The sequence below is a fragment of the Sebastes fasciatus genome, chromosome 16 (genome assembly GCF_043250625.1).
Source record: "Sebastes fasciatus isolate fSebFas1 chromosome 16, fSebFas1.pri, whole genome shotgun sequence".
In the NCBI taxonomy this organism is placed as follows: Eukaryota; Metazoa; Chordata; class Actinopteri; order Perciformes; family Sebastidae; genus Sebastes; species Sebastes fasciatus.
This window is the reverse complement of record NC_133810.1, coordinates 6,393,264-6,415,708: the sequence shown is the minus strand read 5'-3', so window position 1 is coordinate 6,415,708 and position 22,445 is coordinate 6,393,264. Positions and strand designations below refer to the sequence as shown.

At 41.8% G+C, this 22,445-nt stretch overlaps 1 protein-coding gene across 2 annotated transcripts; it reads right to left on the bottom strand.

The window, feature by feature from the left end:
• Nucleotides 1-2,763: 2,763 nt before the first annotated feature.
• Nucleotides 2,764-22,350, bottom strand: LOC141753336 (uncharacterized). Of its 2 annotated transcripts, XM_074611902.1 has the most exons (3): nt 22,334-22,350; nt 21,929-22,034; nt 2,764-3,538 (listed from the first exon to the last, which is right to left on the bottom strand). In XM_074611902.1, exon 3 carries the CDS (start codon nt 3,501-3,503, stop codon nt 2,817-2,819), a length of 687 nt encoding a protein of 228 aa, XP_074468003.1. In that variant the 5' UTR covers nt 3,504-3,538; nt 21,929-22,034; nt 22,334-22,350; the 3' UTR covers nt 2,764-2,816. The 2 variants fall into 2 exon arrangements, with proteins under 2 accessions (XP_074468003.1, XP_074468002.1); XM_074611901.1 differs by lacking the exons at nt 21,929-22,034; nt 22,334-22,350 and adding an exon at nt 4,761-4,912.
• Between the last annotated feature and the right edge of the window lie 95 nt (nt 22,351-22,445).

Genomic DNA, 22,445 nt, shown 5'->3' with positions numbered 1-22,445 from the left:
CTGTGACTGCAATGTCAGAGCACTTCATCAGCGAAACTCTGCAGGGCATCTAAACAGTATGCAGCCATTCATACCAATCTACTGCTAAGACTTTGCATAAGAGCTCTGGCTAGCATAGAGATGGATTTAGTGTCTGAGACTTGACAGCTGGGGAAATAAGTCAGAGGTCTGTTCTCGCCTCGTCTTCTGTCTGTCTTGTGAAATGACATTTGTATTCCTCTGATGGATTATAAAGTCATTTATTTATTTTTAAAAAAAGGTTTGTTTGCAGCATATGTAATTCCTTGATAATGTTTTTTTTTCTGCAGGGATTACGACATGGCTGAGGAAACTTATTAATATTGGAGTTAGGCTATTAGAGAGGAATGAATCACATAAACTGCAGCTTGACTTTGTAGGATTAAAGTGCTCAGAAAAAGATTGTGCAAAAGATAATTTCTGGCAATAACGAAGTTTGTGTATATCACACTTCACATATGTGTGTGTGCCTGTGTGTGTGTGTGTGTGTGTGTGTGTTTGTGTGTTTGTGTGTTGGGGGGGGGGGTGAATGACCAAGCAAACACGAATGCCTGTAATCCAGTTATCCACTTACTAAGTTATTATCTTTGACCTTGGGGCGGGACACAGACAATTTCTTTACCGTCTAATTCAGCTTGAAGAAGAAACACAGAGACAGAAAACAACAGCAGCCTCATGGCAGCGCTATAGAGGAAAAGTCAGAGGATCACCAGAGCTATTAAGATTCATCGACTGGGGAGCATGAATGTCTGAACAAAAGTTTATGGCGATCCATCCAATAGTTGTTGAGATATATTTCATTCTGGGCCAAAGTGGTGGGATCGACCTACTGACAGAAATTAGCCGGCAAAATTTGATAAAACCTCCTCAATTGCAAATTTTACGTTCGCTTGAGGTGGTTTTTGCCTTTATTGGAAAAGAGTTGATGCGCTAAATGGATTATGGAAACTCCTTTGCCGATTAAATTCTGACGTAGCGAACATTTAGCTCACATGATTGATCAGCTGTTTCCACTGTCGGCGTCTTCTCGGATATTCCCATATCGTGCAAATGCTTGTGTTCGTCTCCGGACAACATGAAACATGACCAATACTATCTGACATAAAAGAACAATTAAAGCTTGCCCAATTGAAGCAAATTCCCTGAAGACCTCTCTCCATTTTTCTCTTGTAGATGGTTTGATGGCCAAGCCGACTTGTTTTGTTTCTGCTTCTCAACCTGTACTTCTTCTTCTACTCTATACACTGGCGGATTACAGCCATGAGTAGCCTATAGCTCCAACTTCTGACCAAACTATGCTGTAGTCAAGTTTATTTGCTCCAAACCAGTTGATGTAAACGCGCCTAATTGACATTTCTTTTTTGCAAAGGTTTGCTAAAAAAATCACCTGACAATTAAATGGAAACACGGCTATTGGCATCCCTAGAGCTGATGCTGCTAGCATGGCTAAAAACATACTGTACGTACAAAGCCTACATGGCTAAAACAATATATGGGACAAAATGACAAGAGGTCTGTGGAAAAAAACAGTGTAAATGGACTTATATTGCGCCTTTCTAGTCGTCCGATCACTCAAAGCGTTTTACACTACGTCAGCATTCACTAATTGCCAAGACAAAATGGAAAAACGACGTCTTTAGTTTGCAGGGAGAAAGGACGAGAAACTGATGAGTTGCAACAAACTCATCATTAGTGATTGGAGAGAGAGAGAACCACAGCGGCGAGATCTTCGCCCCCACAGGTATTATTAGTCCTTGGGACTCACTGTGTGACCTTTACAGACTGATTACAGTCGTGGTTTGGCATCCCAAGTGAATCAGTCGTGTGTGTTCTTGTTGTGTGAGAGGGTCAAGACTTTAATCTCTGGCCTCCTGATTCAGTAAGGACGACCAAAATCAATCAGACCTGTATGGAGGAAATCGATACCCATTAAGAGGCACCGAAAAAATAGTGCAGGAGGCAGGGAAGCAAAACAATTCTGCTCCGTGTTCGTGTTGTTGTGACGCAGCAGCATTTTGTGAGAGTTTATGAGGTTTAATCCAAAACTATGTGGACTGTATGTGTAGATAAAACACTATTTGTGGAAAGGTGTGTTTTTGTAATGTACATTTTCAATGCAGTGAACACTATAAATTGCGCTGGTGTGGAGGCAGAAATCTCAAAGACAATATGTTGTTTTGGCACTTATGACCTGACCTTTAATCTTAAGTCATGCCATGAAAACTGAGAATTAACTCATGTGGGACACGCTTTGGATGCGCTTTTCTACTGGAAGCAGATGCTTAAGCTTAAGGAAGCAGCTGTGTCCTGCACTTTAATATAGCTGGGAAATCTAACCCGATGTGCATCTGCCAAACCAACCACTTAGTCCTGACCTTTACAGTCTTCACATCTGATAACACCAACACGTTCTCACTCAGAACTCGTCAAATACCGCCACTTGGTCAGTAGCCCTATGCTTCAAACTATGACGCTCTAAGTTCCTCTCTGGCATCAGTTTAGGACGCGTCAGCCGTGTCTTTTACTGTGCTTTCACAGGAAGTTTAGGTTTAGGCAACAAAACTACTTTGTTATGGTTAGGAAAAGATCGTGGTTGACGTTAACTTGACTGACTAACGACCACAGACTGTATATAAGAAGTGGACGTAGTCACCGTGACATCACCCACCGGTTTGAAGCCTTGAGTTCAACATTTTTAATTAATTAATCGCGTTTGAACATCCACAGTACGTCAGAAAAGCACAATTTAATCACTGCTCAAAACATTTATTCACAGTTTATGTTAAGATTCTCAGCCTTCACAGGTCTAAGTAGATTTTAGGGAAGGACTCTCCATCCTCAGCCGTGACTGGTGGAGCCGAACTGTTCTGGGAAGGATCTGGATCAGCATACAACAAGTTCAAGAGCTCTTTGTACTCTATGTCCCAAGATGTAAAAGATAAAATCTCTCCTGTCCCTCCTCCAGGTGGTGCTGGGTGAAAACTCTCTCTTCTGTCGAGGATCTCCATTGGAAGTGAGTAATCGGTGTTGGACTTCGTCCTCTGCAGAGACACATTTGGATTTTCTGCTTTGTTACGTTTCTCCGTTTCTATCTGCTGTTCTGATCCATCAGCTGTCTCCTCAACGCCTGGCGTGGTCCTCGGCTCTGCCCTGACAATAACACCTTCCCTTGGGTCACTGCTTGCTGCAAAACCTGCCACGCTGCCCCTTTCATACTCTAAGGTGATATGTTCCTGAGCTTCAGCCTCGGCCTCATCGGCTCTGATCTTCTGCAGCAGTGTTTTATACTTCTTCGTGAACGTCTCCTGCCTCGGTGGTCGCAGCACCGTCGACATGGACAGCTCCTCAGGAGTAGGCGGACGAACGTAGCCCTCATAGACGAGGCTTCTGCCTCCTCTATTCTTTGTGTAAACTGCGAAACTGTCCCGTCGTATGGTAGCATCAACACCAGAATACACCGGCAGAGTGTCCCAGTCTGCTGGCATCTTATACAGCACGTATTTTTTTGTTGATGCAGGAACTGCAAAATGATAGCACAAACACAATAAGATATTGCTCGTATAATAATATCAATGCACTTTTTAAAGGGGACATATCATGCACTTTTTCAGTGCTTGTGCACATATATTTGGGTATCTGAAACTGTGAAATAAGACAACCCTGTCAGTTATTTGTGGGTTGTCTAGATCAGAAAACATGTGATTCAACAAGTCATTCAGATGTGGCTCCCCTTCCTATGTCACATGCAGGCTCATTAGAATATACCGACCATAGCTTGAGAACTACCTTTGCAAAGGTGCACCATATTTTTCTCACAAGCCAATCAGAGCAGACTGGGCTTCTTAAAGAGACAGGCGCTAAAACGGAGCGTTTCAGACAGACAGTATCAGAAAAGTAATGTTTTTTTTTAAGATTTAGGCCTTTGCTAGGCTACCACTGAATGAGTGCTAACGTTACCTTAACACAAACCATGAACTGTATGCTATCTAATAGATAATAGTAGGCTACAGTCTACTGGTGCCTTCAAATGAAACTCGGGAACTTGTGTTTACAACATGGGAAGTCGTGTACACGATATGCTTGGCGTTAAGTGTTTGAGTCATGAGAACACTGCTGCTAAGCAACGGCAATATTAACCAATCTAGAAGCCACAGAGGCCAACAATTTAGCAAGTGAGTAACATAATGCAAAACATGCAAAGGTATAATGACAGAGGAAAAAGATGAGGCCGTTGGGAATATCAACATTTTCTCTTCTCATAAACAGGACCCCATTTGAAGACACCAATAGAGTAAAAAAAAAAACGCACTCAGCAGTGCAACAGCAGGGCCTAAAGCATGTAAACATGTTCTAGTAGAACCACAAAATACAAGTATGAACCTGAAAATGAGCACGATATGTCCCTTAGATATAAAAACACTGGCTTCCAGGAGATAAATTCAAGACAAAAATAAAGTCTGAGAGTAAAACAGGAAAGAAAAATAAAAGAATGAAGAATTAGGTGGCAAATATGACAAATAATAAAAGCATAAGCATTTTAATATTACTTTTTTTTCTTACTAAAGGACAAGATAAGTCTAATGCTTCCATCGAGCCATGAATAAAAGGCATTAATCACATTGATAGATGTTGAAAACAGGTGCAGCAGCAGCAGTGCAATTATTATTCATCTCTACAGACATCTGCTCCATACACAGAGACAGAACCATGCGTTCAATATTAAATGTTAAACTTCAACTTACGCGTTATTGTTGTGTCAAGATTTTTGTCCATGATTGATCGTGGGTATCGGTGAATATCCTGCAGAAAACTAACTTTGGTGAAAAGTTATCAGTGATCAAAATCCACTGAAGGCACCAAATGTAAACAAAACGGTTGTCCTGGCAACCACGTTCAAAATACAACACGATGGATATTTGTATGAATGAAACGAACGGGGCCACTCGTAGTGACAAAACCTCCCACAGCTTTTTTAGTGTCTTTCAGCTGACTGTTCTGTTTTTTATGACTTTACTGTTTTGATTTTACTCTCACTTTACTCATTAGAGTCACTTCCAGCAGCAGCAGCAGGCAGCTGTTTCCAGCAAAAAAGCAGCTCTGATAAACTTTGTGTACGCTGCCTACTCAGCACCAAGCAACAGACAGAAGAAGTTAGTAATTAACTAGTGAACATATGGTGCATTTGCATTGTGGTATATACACGGATCAGCCATAACATTAGGTCAGCATGGGCACCCTGACCGGTCTGCGGCTAAGCAGCCCCATACGCAACAAACTTTCTATCGGAACCACTTGTTCAGCAATTTGAGCTCCAGTAGCTCTTCTATTGGATCGGACAACACGGGCCAGCCTTCGCTCCCCACGTGCATCAATGAGCCTCCGGTCTGACCCTGTCGCCAGTTCACCGGTTTTCCTTCCTTGGACCACTTTTGGTAGGTCCTGAGCGCTGCAGACCGGGAACAGCCCACAAGAGCTGCAGTTCTGGAGATGCTACAAAATGTTCAATGCTCCAAGGAGATGCATCCTTACGTTGACAATTTCTCTGCTTCCAACACAAAGTTCAAAGTTCAAAATCTTCACTTGCTGTCTAATATATCCCACCCACTGCTAGGTGTCATAGTAACGAGATAATCACGTAACTAACGTAACTGTAACTAACGTAACTATAACTAATGTAACTAAAATAACTATAACTAACGCAACTAACATAACTATAACTAACGTAACTAACGTAACTATAACTAACGTAACTGTAACTAATGTAACTAACATAACTATAACTAACGTAACTAAAATAACTATAACTAACGCAACTAACATAACTATAACTAACGTATCTAACGTAACTATAACTAACGTAACTGTAACTAACGTAACTAATGTAACTGTAACTAACGTAACTGTAACTAACGAAACTAATGTAAATGTAACTAATGTAACTAGAACTAACGTAACTATAACTAACGCAACTATAACTAACGCAACTAGAACTAACGTAACTAGAACTAACGTAACTATATGGTATACTGATATTAGTATACTTACTACATAAAGTATACTTGGGAAATATCCTTGAACTACTTAATTTGACTTCATAAAAATGAACTTGAAGTATGCTACTTTTTCGTGAGGTGAGATCTGACTCAGAGAAGGAAAACTGTGTCGACTGGACAATAAGGATTTTATAGTAATTGTCTCCAACTGTTTTGTGTCACAACCTGCTTGCAGCTGCTGATTGTGTTGATCAGTAACAACTTCCTGTTGTTTTCAGATCACCAGCATGCTCCTGCTCCCACATAATACACTTCAATAATAGCAGTAATTTTGTTATTCAAGTGTCTATAACAGCAGCAATGACGTTTCTCTGAGCAGCACAACTGAATTTCCTGTTTAAAGTCGGTCGAGGCTCTTCATTCGTAATGTGGCAGCGAGATGAGGGTGGCTGGTGAATTTATACAGTGTTTAATATATTGATCTGAGTCAGCTTGACGTTTGTGATTCCATATTAATGGCCCAACTCTCTCAGACGGCATTTAATTTGGTGTTATCGGAATCACTAACAGGAACACAGCTGTGCTGTCTCATCAGCCATGCCGAGGGAAAAGAAGGGAGAGTGAGCGGGGACCCGAACAAATCAGCTGCAAATGACAAGACTAATTTGATTTTTTTCATTTCGGCGTGGCAGCGGAGGCACATTTTCAGGCTGAAAATGGGGAAAGGGTGCATTAATTCATTAGCATGAAATATAACTTTAGGTGGAATCTGGAGTTGTTATGGTTGCTCTTGGGAGAGGCAGTGCTGTGCAGGGCCTGCAGCTCAGAGGAAATATTACCAGACAAGGTTGTGCAAATTGAGTGAAAGCACACGGTGACTGACACGCGGGATAGATGGCTGTTTGTAGCTGGAGGTTTGCCGAGAAATTCACAGTCCTCCACTCCACTGCTTTTAAATATAGAAGACCACATGTCCAGAGCAAATGGAAACAGAGAAGTAGCAGTAATGAGACAAACGGGCCTAACATTCAGACGTTGAATCACTCTCTTCAAAGCCACCAGACTCCATTCACAAAAACAGTCATTTTACCTCATACTTCAAAAAAATCTGAACCAACCCTTTCAGATATTTCCAGACTTGGCACGGCTAACGTTGACTCAGCTAGTGACATATTGTTCCTTTACTCCTTATTTACTTTCTGTAGTCACCAGTTACTTTGTAGTAGATTATTTTGCATGTATCTTATATATACACCGATCAGCCATAACATTATGAGACGTGAAGTGAATAACATTGATTACAGTAGTTACAGTTACGTTAGTTACAGTTACGTTACTTACGTTATAGTTACGTTAGTTATAGTTATGTTAGTTACGTTAGTTACAGTTATGTTGCGTTAGTTATAGTTACATTAGTTACAGTTACGTTACGTTACGTTCCTTTACATTAGTTACGTTAGTTACGTTACGTTACTTACAGTTATAGTTACGTTAGTTACGTTAGTTACAGTTATGTTAGTTAGTTACGTTGCGTTAGTTGTGTTAGTTATAGTTACGTTAGTTAGTTACGTTACGTTACGTTCCTTCACGTTAGTTCCGTTCCGTTAGTTCCGTTCCATTAGTTCCGTTCCGTTAGTTACAGTTAGTTAGTTTACATTAGTTACAGTTACGTTAGTTACAGCTAGTTTACGTTAGCTACAGTTACGTTAGTTACGTTAGTTACGTTAGTTACGTTAGTTACGTTAGTGACGTTTTTTCCGTACTTATGTTGTTTCCGTACATATTTTACTTAGTTTACTTATTTAAGCCCACCACGATGTTTTTCCCTAACCCTAACTAAGTGGTTTTGTTGCATAAACCTAACTGCAGCCGTTCTTTTTGCTTAAACGTAACCATGTCTGTTTCATGGTAACAACGTGGCTTCAAATGGCACTCTTAAAATGTGTTTTCATGACGTGGAATAACCTTAAAATGGCGTACTATTTTTACTCCTTCCCATGATATCAGGTTGGGCTGACTGGAGGTTTTACTCGTCAGTTATCTGCTCAAATGGCCTCAGCTCCAAAGATCAGAGATGCTGTTTTGCACCAAAAGACGCATCTATATTTCTGAGTCTATGCCATAATAACATGACTGTTTTCCTGTGTGTGTTTGTGTGTGTGTATGTGTGAGTATGTTGCCTGTTGCAAATCCGTCAGCGTGATCTTCTTTTCTCTCCCCAGCCGGAGCCGATCGATTCTCCACAGGCTGGTGGGCCGGGAAACCACCGCTTTCTGTCAGAGCCGTGAATGAGCTGGTGGGTGGATGGATTACTCCATTGTAGCGAGGGGCCACGCAGCTAGAGATTTCACATTATATTAAATTAAAACCTGTAATTATGAAAACAATGACCTGAAAATTGTGCAACGCTATTTTTTTTTTTTAATGATTGATTTGTTTCTTAGCGGGGGAAACACAGTTGTGTTTTTGCAGCGAGCACGGATCACTGACGGAGACCTCGGCTATTTATTCACAGGAATAATTCGGTGTAAATCTCCTCAAACATTTAGAGTTTAATAATGATGTGGTGCTGCTGAGCTGAGGAGGAGTTGGGCTTCTTCATAAATAATGTTAGAGAAGAGCAGATTATTATTGTAGTGAATAATGTGTAACTGTATTAATGAAGTCTGGTGCCAGTTACAGATCAGCAGCCAACTTTATTTCTCATAATATTACGACCTTTTTTCTCGGAAACTTATGACTTTATTCTCATAATATTACGACATTTTTTCCCCATAAACTTATGATTTATTCTCATAATATTATGACTTTTTTTCTCGTAAACCTATGACTTTATTCTCGTAATATGACTATATTCTTGAATCTCAGATTTTATTTTTTTCCTCAATGTGGCCCTAATACTCAATACACCACCGGAGCCGCTTTTTCCTGCTGTGTCTGCTGTGAAAAAGGTCTATAGACGACCTGGTGGAGAAAACTGATATATATATATGACATAATGGCTGAATCCAGATTGTTGCCATGGATATGACCCTATAATCCATGTCTAAACGGTATTTCTGAATGCAGAGTTTTAGGGTTGCTGACTGCTGCTCAGGTCAAAAACAACCACACACACACTGACAAAGCTCCACTTCCATCCCTTCCAATCGTATTTACACACTTCAGATAACGTCCTCTGAACTGAACCGACGGCTAAAATTGGAAACTTCACTCAAGCGGGGAGAAATATCTATTTGAAAACGTGAATGTCTTATTCCGATCAGTAATCTGCTGTACGCTTCCCTCGGCTGCTCCAGAAATCCCCTTGATCTTTCAGTCATTTAGTGCCAGTCCACTTCCACTTGTTCACGTCTCCCCCCTGGTGCATTCTGGGAAAGAGAAGTATGATTCTCACAGTACAATAACAAGACGGACTAATGCCATCAGATAACATGCAAGAAATTTCACTTTGGCTTTTTTTCTGGTAGCATCAGAAGGGTTTTGACCCCTTTGTGTGATTCTGAAAATAATCTTTAACTGCTCATTGATGAAACGATGTTTCAGCCATCTCATCACAGTGTATAGAAAAGTGTGTTTAAAAATAACCACTGAAACAGTGTGCATTTCCTCTGCCCTTATACATCACAGCAAATCCCACCTGCCTTTGTTTACTCGTGTATGCAACATGTAATTCTGTTACGTTCAACTGCAGTTGAAGGCAGCATTTTGGCAGGAATTGCAACTAAATCCGTCCTTTTCAGTGCATCCACTTAATATTCAGTCTGTAAGACTGTCGCAGTTGTTCCTGCAGAGACAAAAACTGATGAAACGTAACAATAGTTTGTAAATTTGGGCTGTGAATCGATTCAAATATTTAATCGCGATTGATCGCAAATTAATCACAAATTTTTTTATCTGTTCAAAATGTACCGTAAAGGGAGATTTGTCAAGTATTTAATACTCATATCAACATGGGAGTGGGCAAATATGCTGATTTATGCAAACATATGTCTATATTTATTATTGGAAAAATTCAGAAAAATCTCAGAAAAATGTCAAAAATATTTAAAAAAAATCTGAAAAATATTAGAAAAATCATATCAGAAAAAAATGTGCAAAACATTTCCAAAAAATGTCCGAAAAATATCCCCAAAATGTCAGAATAATGTCCGAAAAATGTCTGAAAAATGCACAACAAATGCCAAAAATGAGTGCAGGTTTGGAGCGTTATTTAACCTCCTTCACGACAAGCTACTGTAGTATGACATGGTTGGTACCGATGGATTCCTTAGGTTTTCTAGTTTCATATGATACCAGTATCTTCACTCTAGCTTTAAAACTGAGCCTGCTACAACCTAACAATTGCTTTTGAATGCAGGACTTTTACTTGTAGTGGAGTATTTTCATTATATGGCACAAGTAGGCTATTTATACTACACATCCCATCAGCACAGACTGTGTGTCCATGCAATCCTCATCGTATTTTTCCTTTAAGCAGCTTACACAACAGTGCATTTATCTTATTACAGGACGTATAGCTTTAAAGAATAACCTTGCACATCCATCAGTGACATGCCATGCAGCACTGCCGATTTAATTACCTCATTGTCTAACCTTGTTTTCAGATGTGAGCAAAATGATTACATGGTCATCGCTGATATAAATTTAGAACGACTGCCTTCCCTTCTCGCCGGGAGCTCTCCTTTTTATCTCTCTTCATTCTTCATATTTCTTCATCCATCCTCCGCTTGTTCTCCCCGTCCACCATTTCTCCCTGTAACCTTGTGAGTTTGCTTTAATATTCATGGTGATTGGACCGGGGGGGAATTCAGCGTGTCTCTCTAATTTATGTGAGATTGGCTTCATTATTCACCCGGCGATTTGATATGCATTACAGGATTGGTGAGTGAACATGTGAGAGAGGGACTCAGAGAAAAGCTCTGTGCTGTATGGAGTTGAACTTCTGAAGAGCTAACTGATGCTTTTGCCCTCAGGCTGATGACTCTCTACTCCTCTTTTGTCATTTTTGCCCCTTATGCTGTTTCTCTCTCACTTTCTTCTTCTCTTTCATTTTTTTACCTGAGCTAGCGGCGTGGCTCTATGAATGGCAATATCGGTCCGACGGTCTGTGGGTCTGTTTGTTACCAAGGCTGAGAGGTATAGTCTACAAATTTTGATGTAATGTCTATCTAACTTAAATAATAAACATTTCTATTATGCCCGTATCTTGTAACATCTCTACGCTTTGCCCAAATGCATCCATAGATCGGCACATCTCCTTTTGATCCGCACGTTTCTTGTGAGACTCACGTGAACTGTGTCGCTTCATGTCGTATTCCCCCCCTGAGTGAAACTGAAAAATAACTGGCAAATTTCACAAAATCCTCTGAGAATCTCCTTCCACCAGCTTATAAATGAAGCGAAGTGACTCATAATTTTTCTCCGTTGGGCGTAGCAAAGACGGTGACATGTTAACCTGCACTTGACCCACGTGTTCTCAGTTTGCTTTCTTCACAGCCATTGGATCAAAGCCAGATTTTAAAAAAGCGTCTGTCCTGCGGTGGTTTGACTTTTGAAAACTAGAGCCAATGAAAATGTGGGACATCGTCTCAATATGTGGGACGTGGGACGAGGGATAAAAATGCTGTGCAGTCTCTCGTAAAGCGGGACACCTGGTCAGCCATGGCGTATAAATGCCACGATAATGCACAAGGTGCTTAGCGTGCAATAAGGACGCCTTTCTTGATTTCTGCGTGTCTGTTGTACACCGTGCATCCTGTACTGCCTGCAATGTAAAAACATCCACGTATAAATGCTACGGTAAGAGTTAGAGACGTAGTATAAAAAGCAAGAAAGAACACTTATGAAGGGTGGATTGATCCAACAAACCATGACGTTTTCCCTTAACCTAACTAAGCTCACTGTGGACGTTTTCGTGGCGTACAAATGACATGTGAAAACGCTAAAATGCCCACTCATGAGACGTGGTATTTATACGCCTCCCTGTGAGACCGGGCTGGAGTGACAGAGGCAGTATGAAGGTATAGAATGCTTAAAATATAAGAAAATATTGCCTAGTAACGTCAAAATGATTTACTAAAACAAACATCAGAACAACAGATGATATAAACAAACTGTTCAGCTTTTAACGGCAACAGAAACACCTTGCAATTAGGATTATAGGTAAAGAAAAGTATGCAGGAATAGACGGATACATATCAATCCTTGATAAGTAATTTCGTCAGTGTGGCGTTGGTTCCCCCTGGTTAGTACAAACTTTTATTTTAAAGGTCGTCCTTCTAACACTATAAAGAAACCAGAAAGTGAGTTTTACAGAGCGGAAAAAATGTAATGTAATTTATGATTGTGCCTGCAAACAGCTACCAATCGCACTGTAACCAAAGAAAATGTACAATTTTGATCATGAAAGAACCTTCTTTACATTTCCACTTTGCAGATAATACCGGCTGGAATTTTCTATCTAACGAAAATGCCTAAATCAATACCGTATTCCGGCAAACCCATCTATCACAGCAACCTTCGTCTCTCCTCATATTTGTCTTTGCCTCTATCCGTCCTTCCTTACCCAGCCTCGCCATAAGGTCTACACCCGTGCACGCTCCCTCCTCTCTGACACATTTTCCTCTGTTATCTTTCCCTTTTCACCTCCCTATGCTAAAAAGGGCATTTGTATTCCAGAGTCAGGTTGGCAGGCTACGCTTATCTCTTCAGAGGGCCTTTGAAAAGCCTCAGCTTCTGCATGAAAAGGAGACTCTAAAGGCAAACTCGGTGACATCTCCTGACAGAGTTCAGAGCGGGGGCTAACTAGACAGCGATTGGCAGCAAATCAACGGAGGTTGTGATGGCAGATGAAGTCTTTGGTGCAGCATGAAACAAAAGTACACATCAGTCCCCTGTGTACACAGGAAAGATGGGAGTTTGTAGTACACTAGGTCTTGCTTCCAAACGTGCTAGAACAAACTCTTATATTATGGTATAGTCAGACACAGATGTGGGGAGGAGTTAAATTATGGACTGCACACACATAATTGTAAACTGGTGCTGCATTATTCTCTATAGGTTGATGAGTAGGGTTTTGTTTTGTTTTTATTCCCGGGTTGGGGAGATTCAGTGGTTTCCCCCAAATTTGATTCTTCTTTAATTTAGAAAAGCCTCTAATCTCTTAAGGAAGAGGAACCAGGAAGAGACGATTTTCTCAATTTGCAATTTGAATACATAAGTGGGCTGACACTGAGCAGTATGGCAAAATCCAGCTGCACTCTAAGTACACAGATGTTGCACTCAAAACGGTCAAAACGTTGAGTGTGGTACGCAACACTTCTCACGGTCGTGTCTACAAGGCAAACCGCAAAATTGCGAAATCTGATCTGAGATCTGCAAAACCTCTTGCAAGACTCGCTGCCTGATGACCTACCCTAACCTTAACCGTTTCCTCTCTGGAAGTAGTTCCCCATGGGGGATCATTACGAAGCAGTTTCAGAGGGAAAAGGAGAGCACACACGTTAACAGACCAAAAGGTAAAGAATGATTGGGTGGGAGCAGAGAGGCTGCTCGTAGATGATGTATGCCTCCGGTACAGCAAGCAGTGAAGCTCTGACAGCTCTCACATCTCTGAGAAAACATCATCCAGGAGGGCAGCAGGAGGAGATGTGCCAGGGCCTGCAACCTGTCCACACGTTGCACTGCTGTCAGCAGACGCACTGACATACACACAACACACACTATCACGCAACACACAGGACCACACATGTGCAAGTAAGCACGGCTCCAGGTGAATCCCTGTCTCCTGCAAAACTACGTTCTCAGAGCCGCCGTCATTCTCTTTATACTGTGCTGTTTACTCCCACCTGGCATTTTGTTCTACATCATTTCATTTAATAGAGTTGCTGAGGATGTAAAAACAAGAGTTCTCCAAGTTAGCTCGCTTGCTAACGATCAGAGGCTCGTTGGCTTGGTTGGTAACGGGAAAATAATATCCAACACAGTCTCATGGAAGTTCGTGAAATTGAATCTATTTGATTCGTGTACATAGACATGAATTTCCCTTTTTTTCGTGACGCTCAGCACCACTTTCAACAAAACGTGATGCAAGTGTCACTTTCCGCTCCAGTCTTTTCAAAATAAAACTAATTAGGTTTAGGAAAAGACCGTCTTGATTAGGCAACAGCTTGAGGATAAGATGGTGGTTTGGGTTAAAATAACTCAGGAACTGCTGTAAACTACAGAAGTTACGTGGCAAATAATTCAACTTTGACACAAACACCTGTCTCCTGGGTGAAAGTCCTGTGTTTTTTACCCATCCACCACCAACCACCTCCCTACAAGGCTTGCTACTCTCTATACTTCCTGGTTCACAATTACATACGATTTGATTTCGTGCTGACCATCACGAAAAAAAAAATTGAAATTCGTGTCTATGTGCACGAATCAGTACATAAAATTGCGTGACTATTTCACAAACTGCTGTGCGACTGGGTTGTAATATCACAGTTTATTCAAGACATGTAGGCATGGGTATATTATGAGACAATGAAGCGCAGACATGCAAAAGGTACCCACACCTCTCTTGCAGAAGGACGCACCGACTTTATGTCCAGCCCGTTCGCACGAAAAAGTGTATTAATGCCACGATAATGTCAAAGGCATTTAGCCTGCAATGAGTACACCTTTCTTGATTTTGGCGTCTTTTGTACGCCATGTATCCTGTACTGACTGCAATGTAAACACATCCACGTATAAATGCTACGGTAAGAGTTAGTGTCGTGGTATAAAAAGTGAGAAAGACCACGTATAGTGGGCGAGTGGTGAGGTGGATGGGCCCAACAAACATCACTTTTAATCAGAAGACCCGTGTTTGAGAAGCTTGTGACGTGTTTTCTGTTGTTGTTTCTGTACGTGTTTTACTTAGTTTACTTATTTTAAACCCCACCATGATGTTTTCCCTTACCCTAACCAAGTGGTTTCGTTGCCTGAACCTAAATGCGGACATTTACGTGGCATACAAATGACATTCAAAAACGCTAAAATGCGTATTTCCTGACATCCCAGAATAGGTTTATTATTATATTTCATGAGACATTTTGAAGGACGACAGGATTTCCAACTTCATGAAGAACATTAATGCTGAAAACTTTCCTTGTATTCTTTAGTGAACTTGAAGGATATTGACTATATATGCATCGGATACCGGCTGCTGGCATCTCTAGTCCAGAAATATCAGCAGTGCTGGTGTTTCTCTGCGTTGTGCCCTCCAACAGAGCTTGTCAACGAGACAGCCAGCACCAGCAGGGAGAGCTGGGCGCTTAATCAGATGAAAGGTGTGAAACTGATGCCAGGAAAGTGTTGCCGTTCACCCGTCTTTTCTGCAACCATATTAATCACTGTCAGCATCTCCTTTAAAATGAAATGACTGGGGACAGACGATGATATCAAAACCTCAAAGACTTTGTGCATAAGGCTCATTTATATTTTGATGAAATTATGCGCACTTGCGTATCAAAAGATGTCTGTTTTGTATCTACGAGGTTAAATGAATGTTTCCCTCTTGAGCCTTTCAGCTACTGTAGTTGCACAATGCAATTTATTCTTTCTCTTCAGAAACAATCAGGCTCTACAGTAACGGGGTCCGGGGGTGCAGGAACAGAGAAAACGTCGTCGACAGAAGCTGCAGATAAAAAAAAAAAGCAGCAGCTGTACATTTTCCCTTATAAAGGAAACCCATTTCAAAAGGAGGTAATTTTTTTTAGAAAAGTGGCTTTGCTGGAAGGACAAGCTCACCTGTGTGACCCTGACTGCATGACAAAACATCAACCCAGAGAAATCTGTCGGGAAAGGTTAAGAGAAAATGAAAACAACACATGTGCACGAATTCTCCTCCAACTTTCAGACCAGCTGGCACTTTGCTTCTCTCCTGCTCTCCTGTAAAGCCCTACAGACGGTATATAGGAGCCGCGCAGATCCTGACAGCAAGCAGCATATGGGAGAAAAAGGGCAACACATGGCAGCACTTATATAGCTCTAAATAAACTGAAAGATCTGTCCGTCTTTTTCTAACACCATGTTACCTTTAATTCAGTTCATGATTATGCAATTCTACATTTTTATTAGCTTTTTATTAACTCTGATTTCTGCAAAAACCCCACCTTCCTTTCAGTAACATCGTTACAGGCAATCAATACAACTCGGTTTGGGTTACAGTTGTTTTCAAGCTATAGATTAGATATAGATGAAATTAACTTTTTAGTATTGTGTTGTTTTGTGTCTCTCATCCAAGTAGTGTTGCATTTTTTGTTTTGTTTAAGTTTACAATGTTAACACTGTTTAAAACTGCCACCGTAATCCAGGAGAAAATATGTTTCCCTCTAAACATTACAGAGAATACAGTGTAGTTGTATGGGAGCGTAATTTTGTAGGAAACGGGGTTGTACAGTAACTCTGAACTTCAATCAAAACGAACAAGGTTCTACGGCCAATAGCGTTCCTTTAGCTGTTGCGAGTGACTTTCAAAGGTGTAGCTCTATCCACTCGCTAACCTGACGTCCTTCTATTGTGCGTTTTCCCTGTCTGCCAAAGTTTTTACCTACAACTGCCAACAATTTACCCGTGTGGCAATACGGCCGTCCCCTTCGCTACATAAATGGCATCTGCGTTGGTAACCGGACGTCATTTACACAGCCTCTCTCATGCAAGGTGCTGGCCTGGAGCCGTTCAGTGTATTGCCCAAACGCCGACCTTGCGATGAGTGGAGGACGCGCTCTACAGCGACTCATTTCAGTGCATTATTGGCATTGAATGTTGGTGATGCAATCACAAGCTGCAAAATCTGTGCTGGAGGTATCTGTACACCAGGACACACAAGCATAAATCCACCTTAATGAGGCGGCTGTGGAAATTATTAATGAGAGATCTGATAAGATTTTGGGTGCATATATTTAGGAGGCTCATACTCAGCATGGAGGAGGGGCATTGTGTACCCACAGATAACCCTTGGGTCACTATGTTTTAGTGTAAAAGCCTTGTCTTTTGGTGCAGTGGAGTAGCCTTCATGCCCTTAAGAAAAGAAAACCTTGCCTGAAAGCTGCAGGAAAAAAAGGGCGCTATATCAGAAGAGCCACAACCAGGTACAGTACAGAGGCTTTACTGCTGAGGCGTCACATAAAAAAATACTATAATCCCAACAACCAGCGAAGCACTGCTTTCATCAAAGCAACAGCTGAGTCAGCTGAGTCAACAATGTCTGGCAGGTGAGGGTTAGTAGAAGCCGCAGCAGTGACCGCAGACATTATGATGATGTCTAAACCGTCAGGTGGCCGAGCAGCATCTGACTCCAAGCGGAGGACGTGATGGTGGAGGGCAAAGGTTAAAGATGTGCTGGATGAGGGGTTGCAGAAAGAGGTGGTCTGATAAGCCAAATGGTTTTAGCTGCAGCATGGCTCAAGTGATGACAATGTCTGTCTGTTTGAGACTGAAATATCTCAACAACTATTGGATTGGTGAAGGTGGTAAACATTAGGTGGTTTTGAGACATATCTCAATGCAACGTTGCAGGTTCAACATGAAATCAGAAGATTCATTTTTGGTTTGAAGATGATCAAATCCTTTGGTAGAAAGTATACGACGTCTTGTCAGAGGGATACAGTATAAGGCCTGAAAGTGAGGGACATCCCAATAATGAGATTTGGGGCTGAGGGACAATGAAGCTAACTATGAAAATGTCAAAATCTAAATCTTTTCAGACCCTCCCGAGGCAGCTTTCAAAGACTCTTTTCCACACTGGAAAATATAATTGATGCACTGGATTTTTAATTTGGACCTTGACAAAAGGGCTTTAAATAAAACAGGGAGCAGCTGGCTGGTCGGGACACATTAGCATTCAGGAGACGGAGAACAAGCTTTAATCGAGCACGGAGCCAAGGATAGGCAGTTAATGGTAGAACTTCAATAAGTGAAATGAAAGCAGTTGATGGTGTGTGTGTGTGTATGTGGGAGATATAGAGCCTCTTACAGCCGACGTCATGATTACATCATGATGTTAGCTGGAGGCAAAACAAAGGAAAGACTGGAGGCGAACACAAATCACCTCCGAGCAAGCCCCCAGGAAGAGCGGCGGTCATTGATCACAATTTTTGTAGTGGCCAAACGGCGGTACTACAACATCCGTGTCCGACACGTGATGCCATTTGGCCCAAAAATACTTTTTCCCATAGACTTACATTGGGAAAGAGACGTCTGTAACTCAACTTCCCTTCCTCCGTTCATGTGAATGAGGCCAAGACCGAGGCTGGAGCAAGGGCTGGGAGGCGGAGTTAGAAAGCCGTGACGACTGCGACCGCGTGACCGAGCCATGTGACCGAGCGGACGCTACTGCGCCGGCTCCATGAGCCCAGTGGATGCAGAAGATCGCTGGAAGATCCAGGTACTTCTCCAGTCGGAAGTCGAGCCATTTTGGCTTCATGCGCCACTGAGCAGGTTTAATGAACGGGGCCCCGCCTCCAACGCTGTATCCCGTTCTCTTAATACATCCATGGTCACAATCACCTGAGTGATGAATGTGTTTTGTGTCTATATTGTTTGCTCTGCTTTGTGATGGCAAATTGATGATCTCTGTTAGATCGAAACGTTGCACAAGAAAAACAGATCCATTTTTAAGACATGTCTTTCGCAGAAATTTGAAATGAACAGAAGACCATTTTGGAGCTGAAATCCTGCAAGAGGAAAGTGTAGCCTATATATGTGAGAAAACACCAGAAATAGCCTCAACAGAAAGAGCAATAATTGAGTTAAAAATGCCCCCTGAAGGCCTACTTAAAAATAATTTGATTGGCTGCTTCAGTCATAATGTAATGCAGGACTTGACCTGCTGTGAGTTATTAAAAGCAAAGAAAAAAATTTGAATTAAAATCAATAACATGCTGATCCTTTGTCCTCTTTTTTTTAACAGAGTGCCTTTTATATTCATCTTTTAAATTACTGCAATATTCTTTGCTGTTGTCACTGAAGTGTTTTGGGCTAAAGGTGTCTAATCACTCACAGAAAGGACGGAAATAAATATCCTCAGGACAAAATATGTGTTTTGCACACAAGACATCAAAATTGCAAGTCAATCACCCATCTGAGAGGGATAATAGTGACTAAATACATAAACAAGAGGTTCCTCTTCTGCATGGTATTCTTATTATGCGCATTTCTGTAGTGTTTTGGTGTAAAACCTACCTGCACTAGAGCACTCAAAGCAATAACTCACACAGAGCAGCTGTCAGCTTACTGACATCGAGTCCAGGACTCCCAAAGCAAATTTCACTTTATTGGTAACGCAGGGAAAGAGTTAAGTGTTCAGTGTGTAGACTCAGAGGGAGTTGAGTCAGAAGAAATTAGCTTTTGATTGCGTCCAGGCTGCTCTTTAACTCTCAGTGCCGAGCGCGTTAAGGGAGGGCAGTCAGAACAAATGGGAGTCCTGTTCCTGAAGCTAAACATGATGGAGTTGCCTGCAGTGCTTCCTGCTTGTAAAAAACCTATTATGTGTTAATATCAGGGGAGCAAAGCTCACCGCAAATCACGTGACCCTCCATCTGTGGGCAAAGATGGTGTTGATGGTCATTTGAGCCTAAAAGACCACAAACATTAAGTTGACAGTACTAATATAGATGAGAGGTGGTGTACAGGACACATGGCGTACAAAAGACACGCAAAAATCAAGAAAGGCGTAGTTATTGCACGCTAAACGCTTTGCGCATTATTGTGGCATTTATACACCTTTTTGTGCAAACGGGCTGGTTTACCAAACTGACAAAGAACGCCAATGTAGGCGTCGTTTAGTGGCGCGCATCCCAACGAAACACAAAAAGCCCTTCGCCTATGGCGGGACTGTAAACGAGGTGAAGACTGCGGCGGCTGAAACGTTGTTAAAGGACCATAAAAGTAAGACATAAAGGCTATCAGCGATGTACAACTTAGTCACTTTAATTTTGTCAAACTAGCTCTTAGAGGAAAACAGGTTGTCGACCTCTGTGCTAGTTCATACAGGACTATTGTGACGCTTTTTGATGAAACATGGTATTTCAAATCACAACAAGCCAACACTTCATTAACCATACGCAGTTTGAAAAACTAATAGGATATGCTTGCTGCCTCTGAATTCCCGTCATGGTTGCGGACCATAGGTTGCTGACTCATGGATTAGGAAAACACAGAGCCAATCCCTTTTTATGGAAACTTGTTTTTTCCCCTCATCTTCCTCACAGCGAAGGCTCCTAAAATGATTATTCATACATTTACAGCCGCTCTGTTTTCACACATTAGTTCTGCTGTGATGTTTGAGAGCACAGAGACACTCCTCTTGGATCGCTGCGGCGCTTCGCCGCAGACGTGGGAATTACCCACGCCGTGCTGCTCGGGCAGATAATGCTACGCAAATACAATCAGCCAACGCCAATGAGCAAAAATTTGCATTTGCACATGCTAATTGCTAATTATGATAAGGACGGGTAAAATGAAGCAAGAGTGATGAGGAAGTGGGGTCGTAACAGTGATGACGGCGATAACGACAGCGATCCATTGATCCCTGATGGCTACGCTGATGAAGAAAGCGATGCTACTGGATTATTATAATGCCAATATGCAGCTCCATCCAGCATATTAGCTCATCCTCCACTCTGATGAGCATGTATGAGTGCAGTGGTGGGATTATGCAAATGGAAAATTGAAGAAGCTGGCGGTTTCCCTGCATGGCAGTCGACTTCAAAGCTTCCAGGACTGGAGATGGAATTAGTGCTCTGCCTAATCCCACTGGAGGAGGGCGGGAATGTGTGGGGGGAGGGAGGGAGGTGCACTTTATTAATGCACCAGCAAGTTTAATCAGAGACCGAGAAGGAGAGGAAGGAGAGGTGGGTAAAAAAAAAAAAAAAGGTATAAGATGGTGACAGAATGAGAAAAGAGGGGAAGTTGAGGAGGTGAGGAAGAGCTGACGGGAATAAGAGATGCAGAGCGGAGGATAGGAGTGTGTGTTTGTGAGCGGGGAGGGGGAGAAGAACAGCAACACAACGAGGATCAAAGAGAATTTTTATGGCAGAAACGCTGGAACACTGTGAACACGGATCCTTTTTCCTGCCAAACCACCACACCTGATATTCACTGGAGCAGCAGGAGCGGGAGCACATCTGCCTTAAGGGCAGATCAATAGCAACACTGCAGGTGCTGCTGTTGTATGTACAATATGTTAGCACTGATGTTATGAAGTTGTTCTGAATGTATCAGCAACAACAACAAACACAAACACACAGAACAACATATAGTGATGAATCTTCAAAGCAGCTCCACATTGAATCATACAGCATCATAAGGGATTATTGCCCTTACCAAAAACAAGTTTATTCAAGTGTGCTATTAGTATACTTCTTTTAATTTGAAAATATGAGCATATTTAACGAGAGTCATTTAACTAAATATGCTAGTGTACATTATCTGAGGCCACTTCTTCAGGTCGTCCTCCCATCCCTCCACAGTAGAAGGCAGAGGTACAGTATTAGTAGTTTTTAATACAGTCGCTCTAGGAGAGACGATTAGCCTACCGTTACCATGGAAAAGTTCCGGTTCAGTGACACGACACGCCAGAAGATGTGCCCATAATTCACGCAAAGGCATCATGGGGGCTCTTGGAATAAGGTGGATAGACCATTTCAACTGAATTTGCATTGCTAGGCAACAGCTTGGGTCCATGTTTACTTCCTGTCAGCTGATGTAGTTCACATACTTTGCAACAGGAAACTGGGACATATTTGGAGTGTTTACGTTTGCAACTGTGAAATGGTCTGTTGACAAAAGTGAAGATACAGAAGCTTCCTGACATGGACAGCAAGTCGGAACAGAAGTAACTGAGAATTCACAGGTGGACAGGAATAGATAAGAGGTACAGATACCTGTATAGGTCCAGGTCCCTGGATTAAGGGTCCATTCTCCAGGGTTCAGGTGGCACGAAGCAACCTCGACAATCAGGCAACCAACCGGGGAACAGGTGCTGGTATACTGAAGGGGGGTAATTGGGGAGTAAGGTGAGCAGGAGTGAGGTGACTTCAAAAAGACACAAAACGACCACAAAGAGACACATAAAGCCCACAGTGAGACACAAAACCATTACAAAGAGACACAAAACAATTACAGAGATATGCAAAATTAACAAAGAGACACAAAACGATTAAAAAGAGACACAAAACGACCACAAAGAGATAGAAAACAATTACAAAGAGACACAAAACGACCACAAAGAGATACAAAACAATTACAAAGAGACGCAAAACGACCACAAAGAGACACCAGAAGCAGACTCACCAGACAGATTTAGTAGAACTCTCTACTAGAGAAGTAAAGGGCAGGTTCCCACTAGAGCTAATGGAGTAATGAGGGGCAGGTGTGCAGGCAGGTGCAGAGTTGGTGGAC

Bases quoted from the DNA above. Each gene is read 5' to 3' on its own strand.
- LOC141753336 (XM_074611901.1), bottom strand. From the start codon at position 4,791: ATGGACAAAAATCTTGACACAACAATAACGC. The intron at 3,539-4,760 runs GTAAGTTGAAGT...ATCATTTTGCAG, and splicing joins TCTTGACACAACAATAACGC to TTCCTGCATCAACAAAAAAA.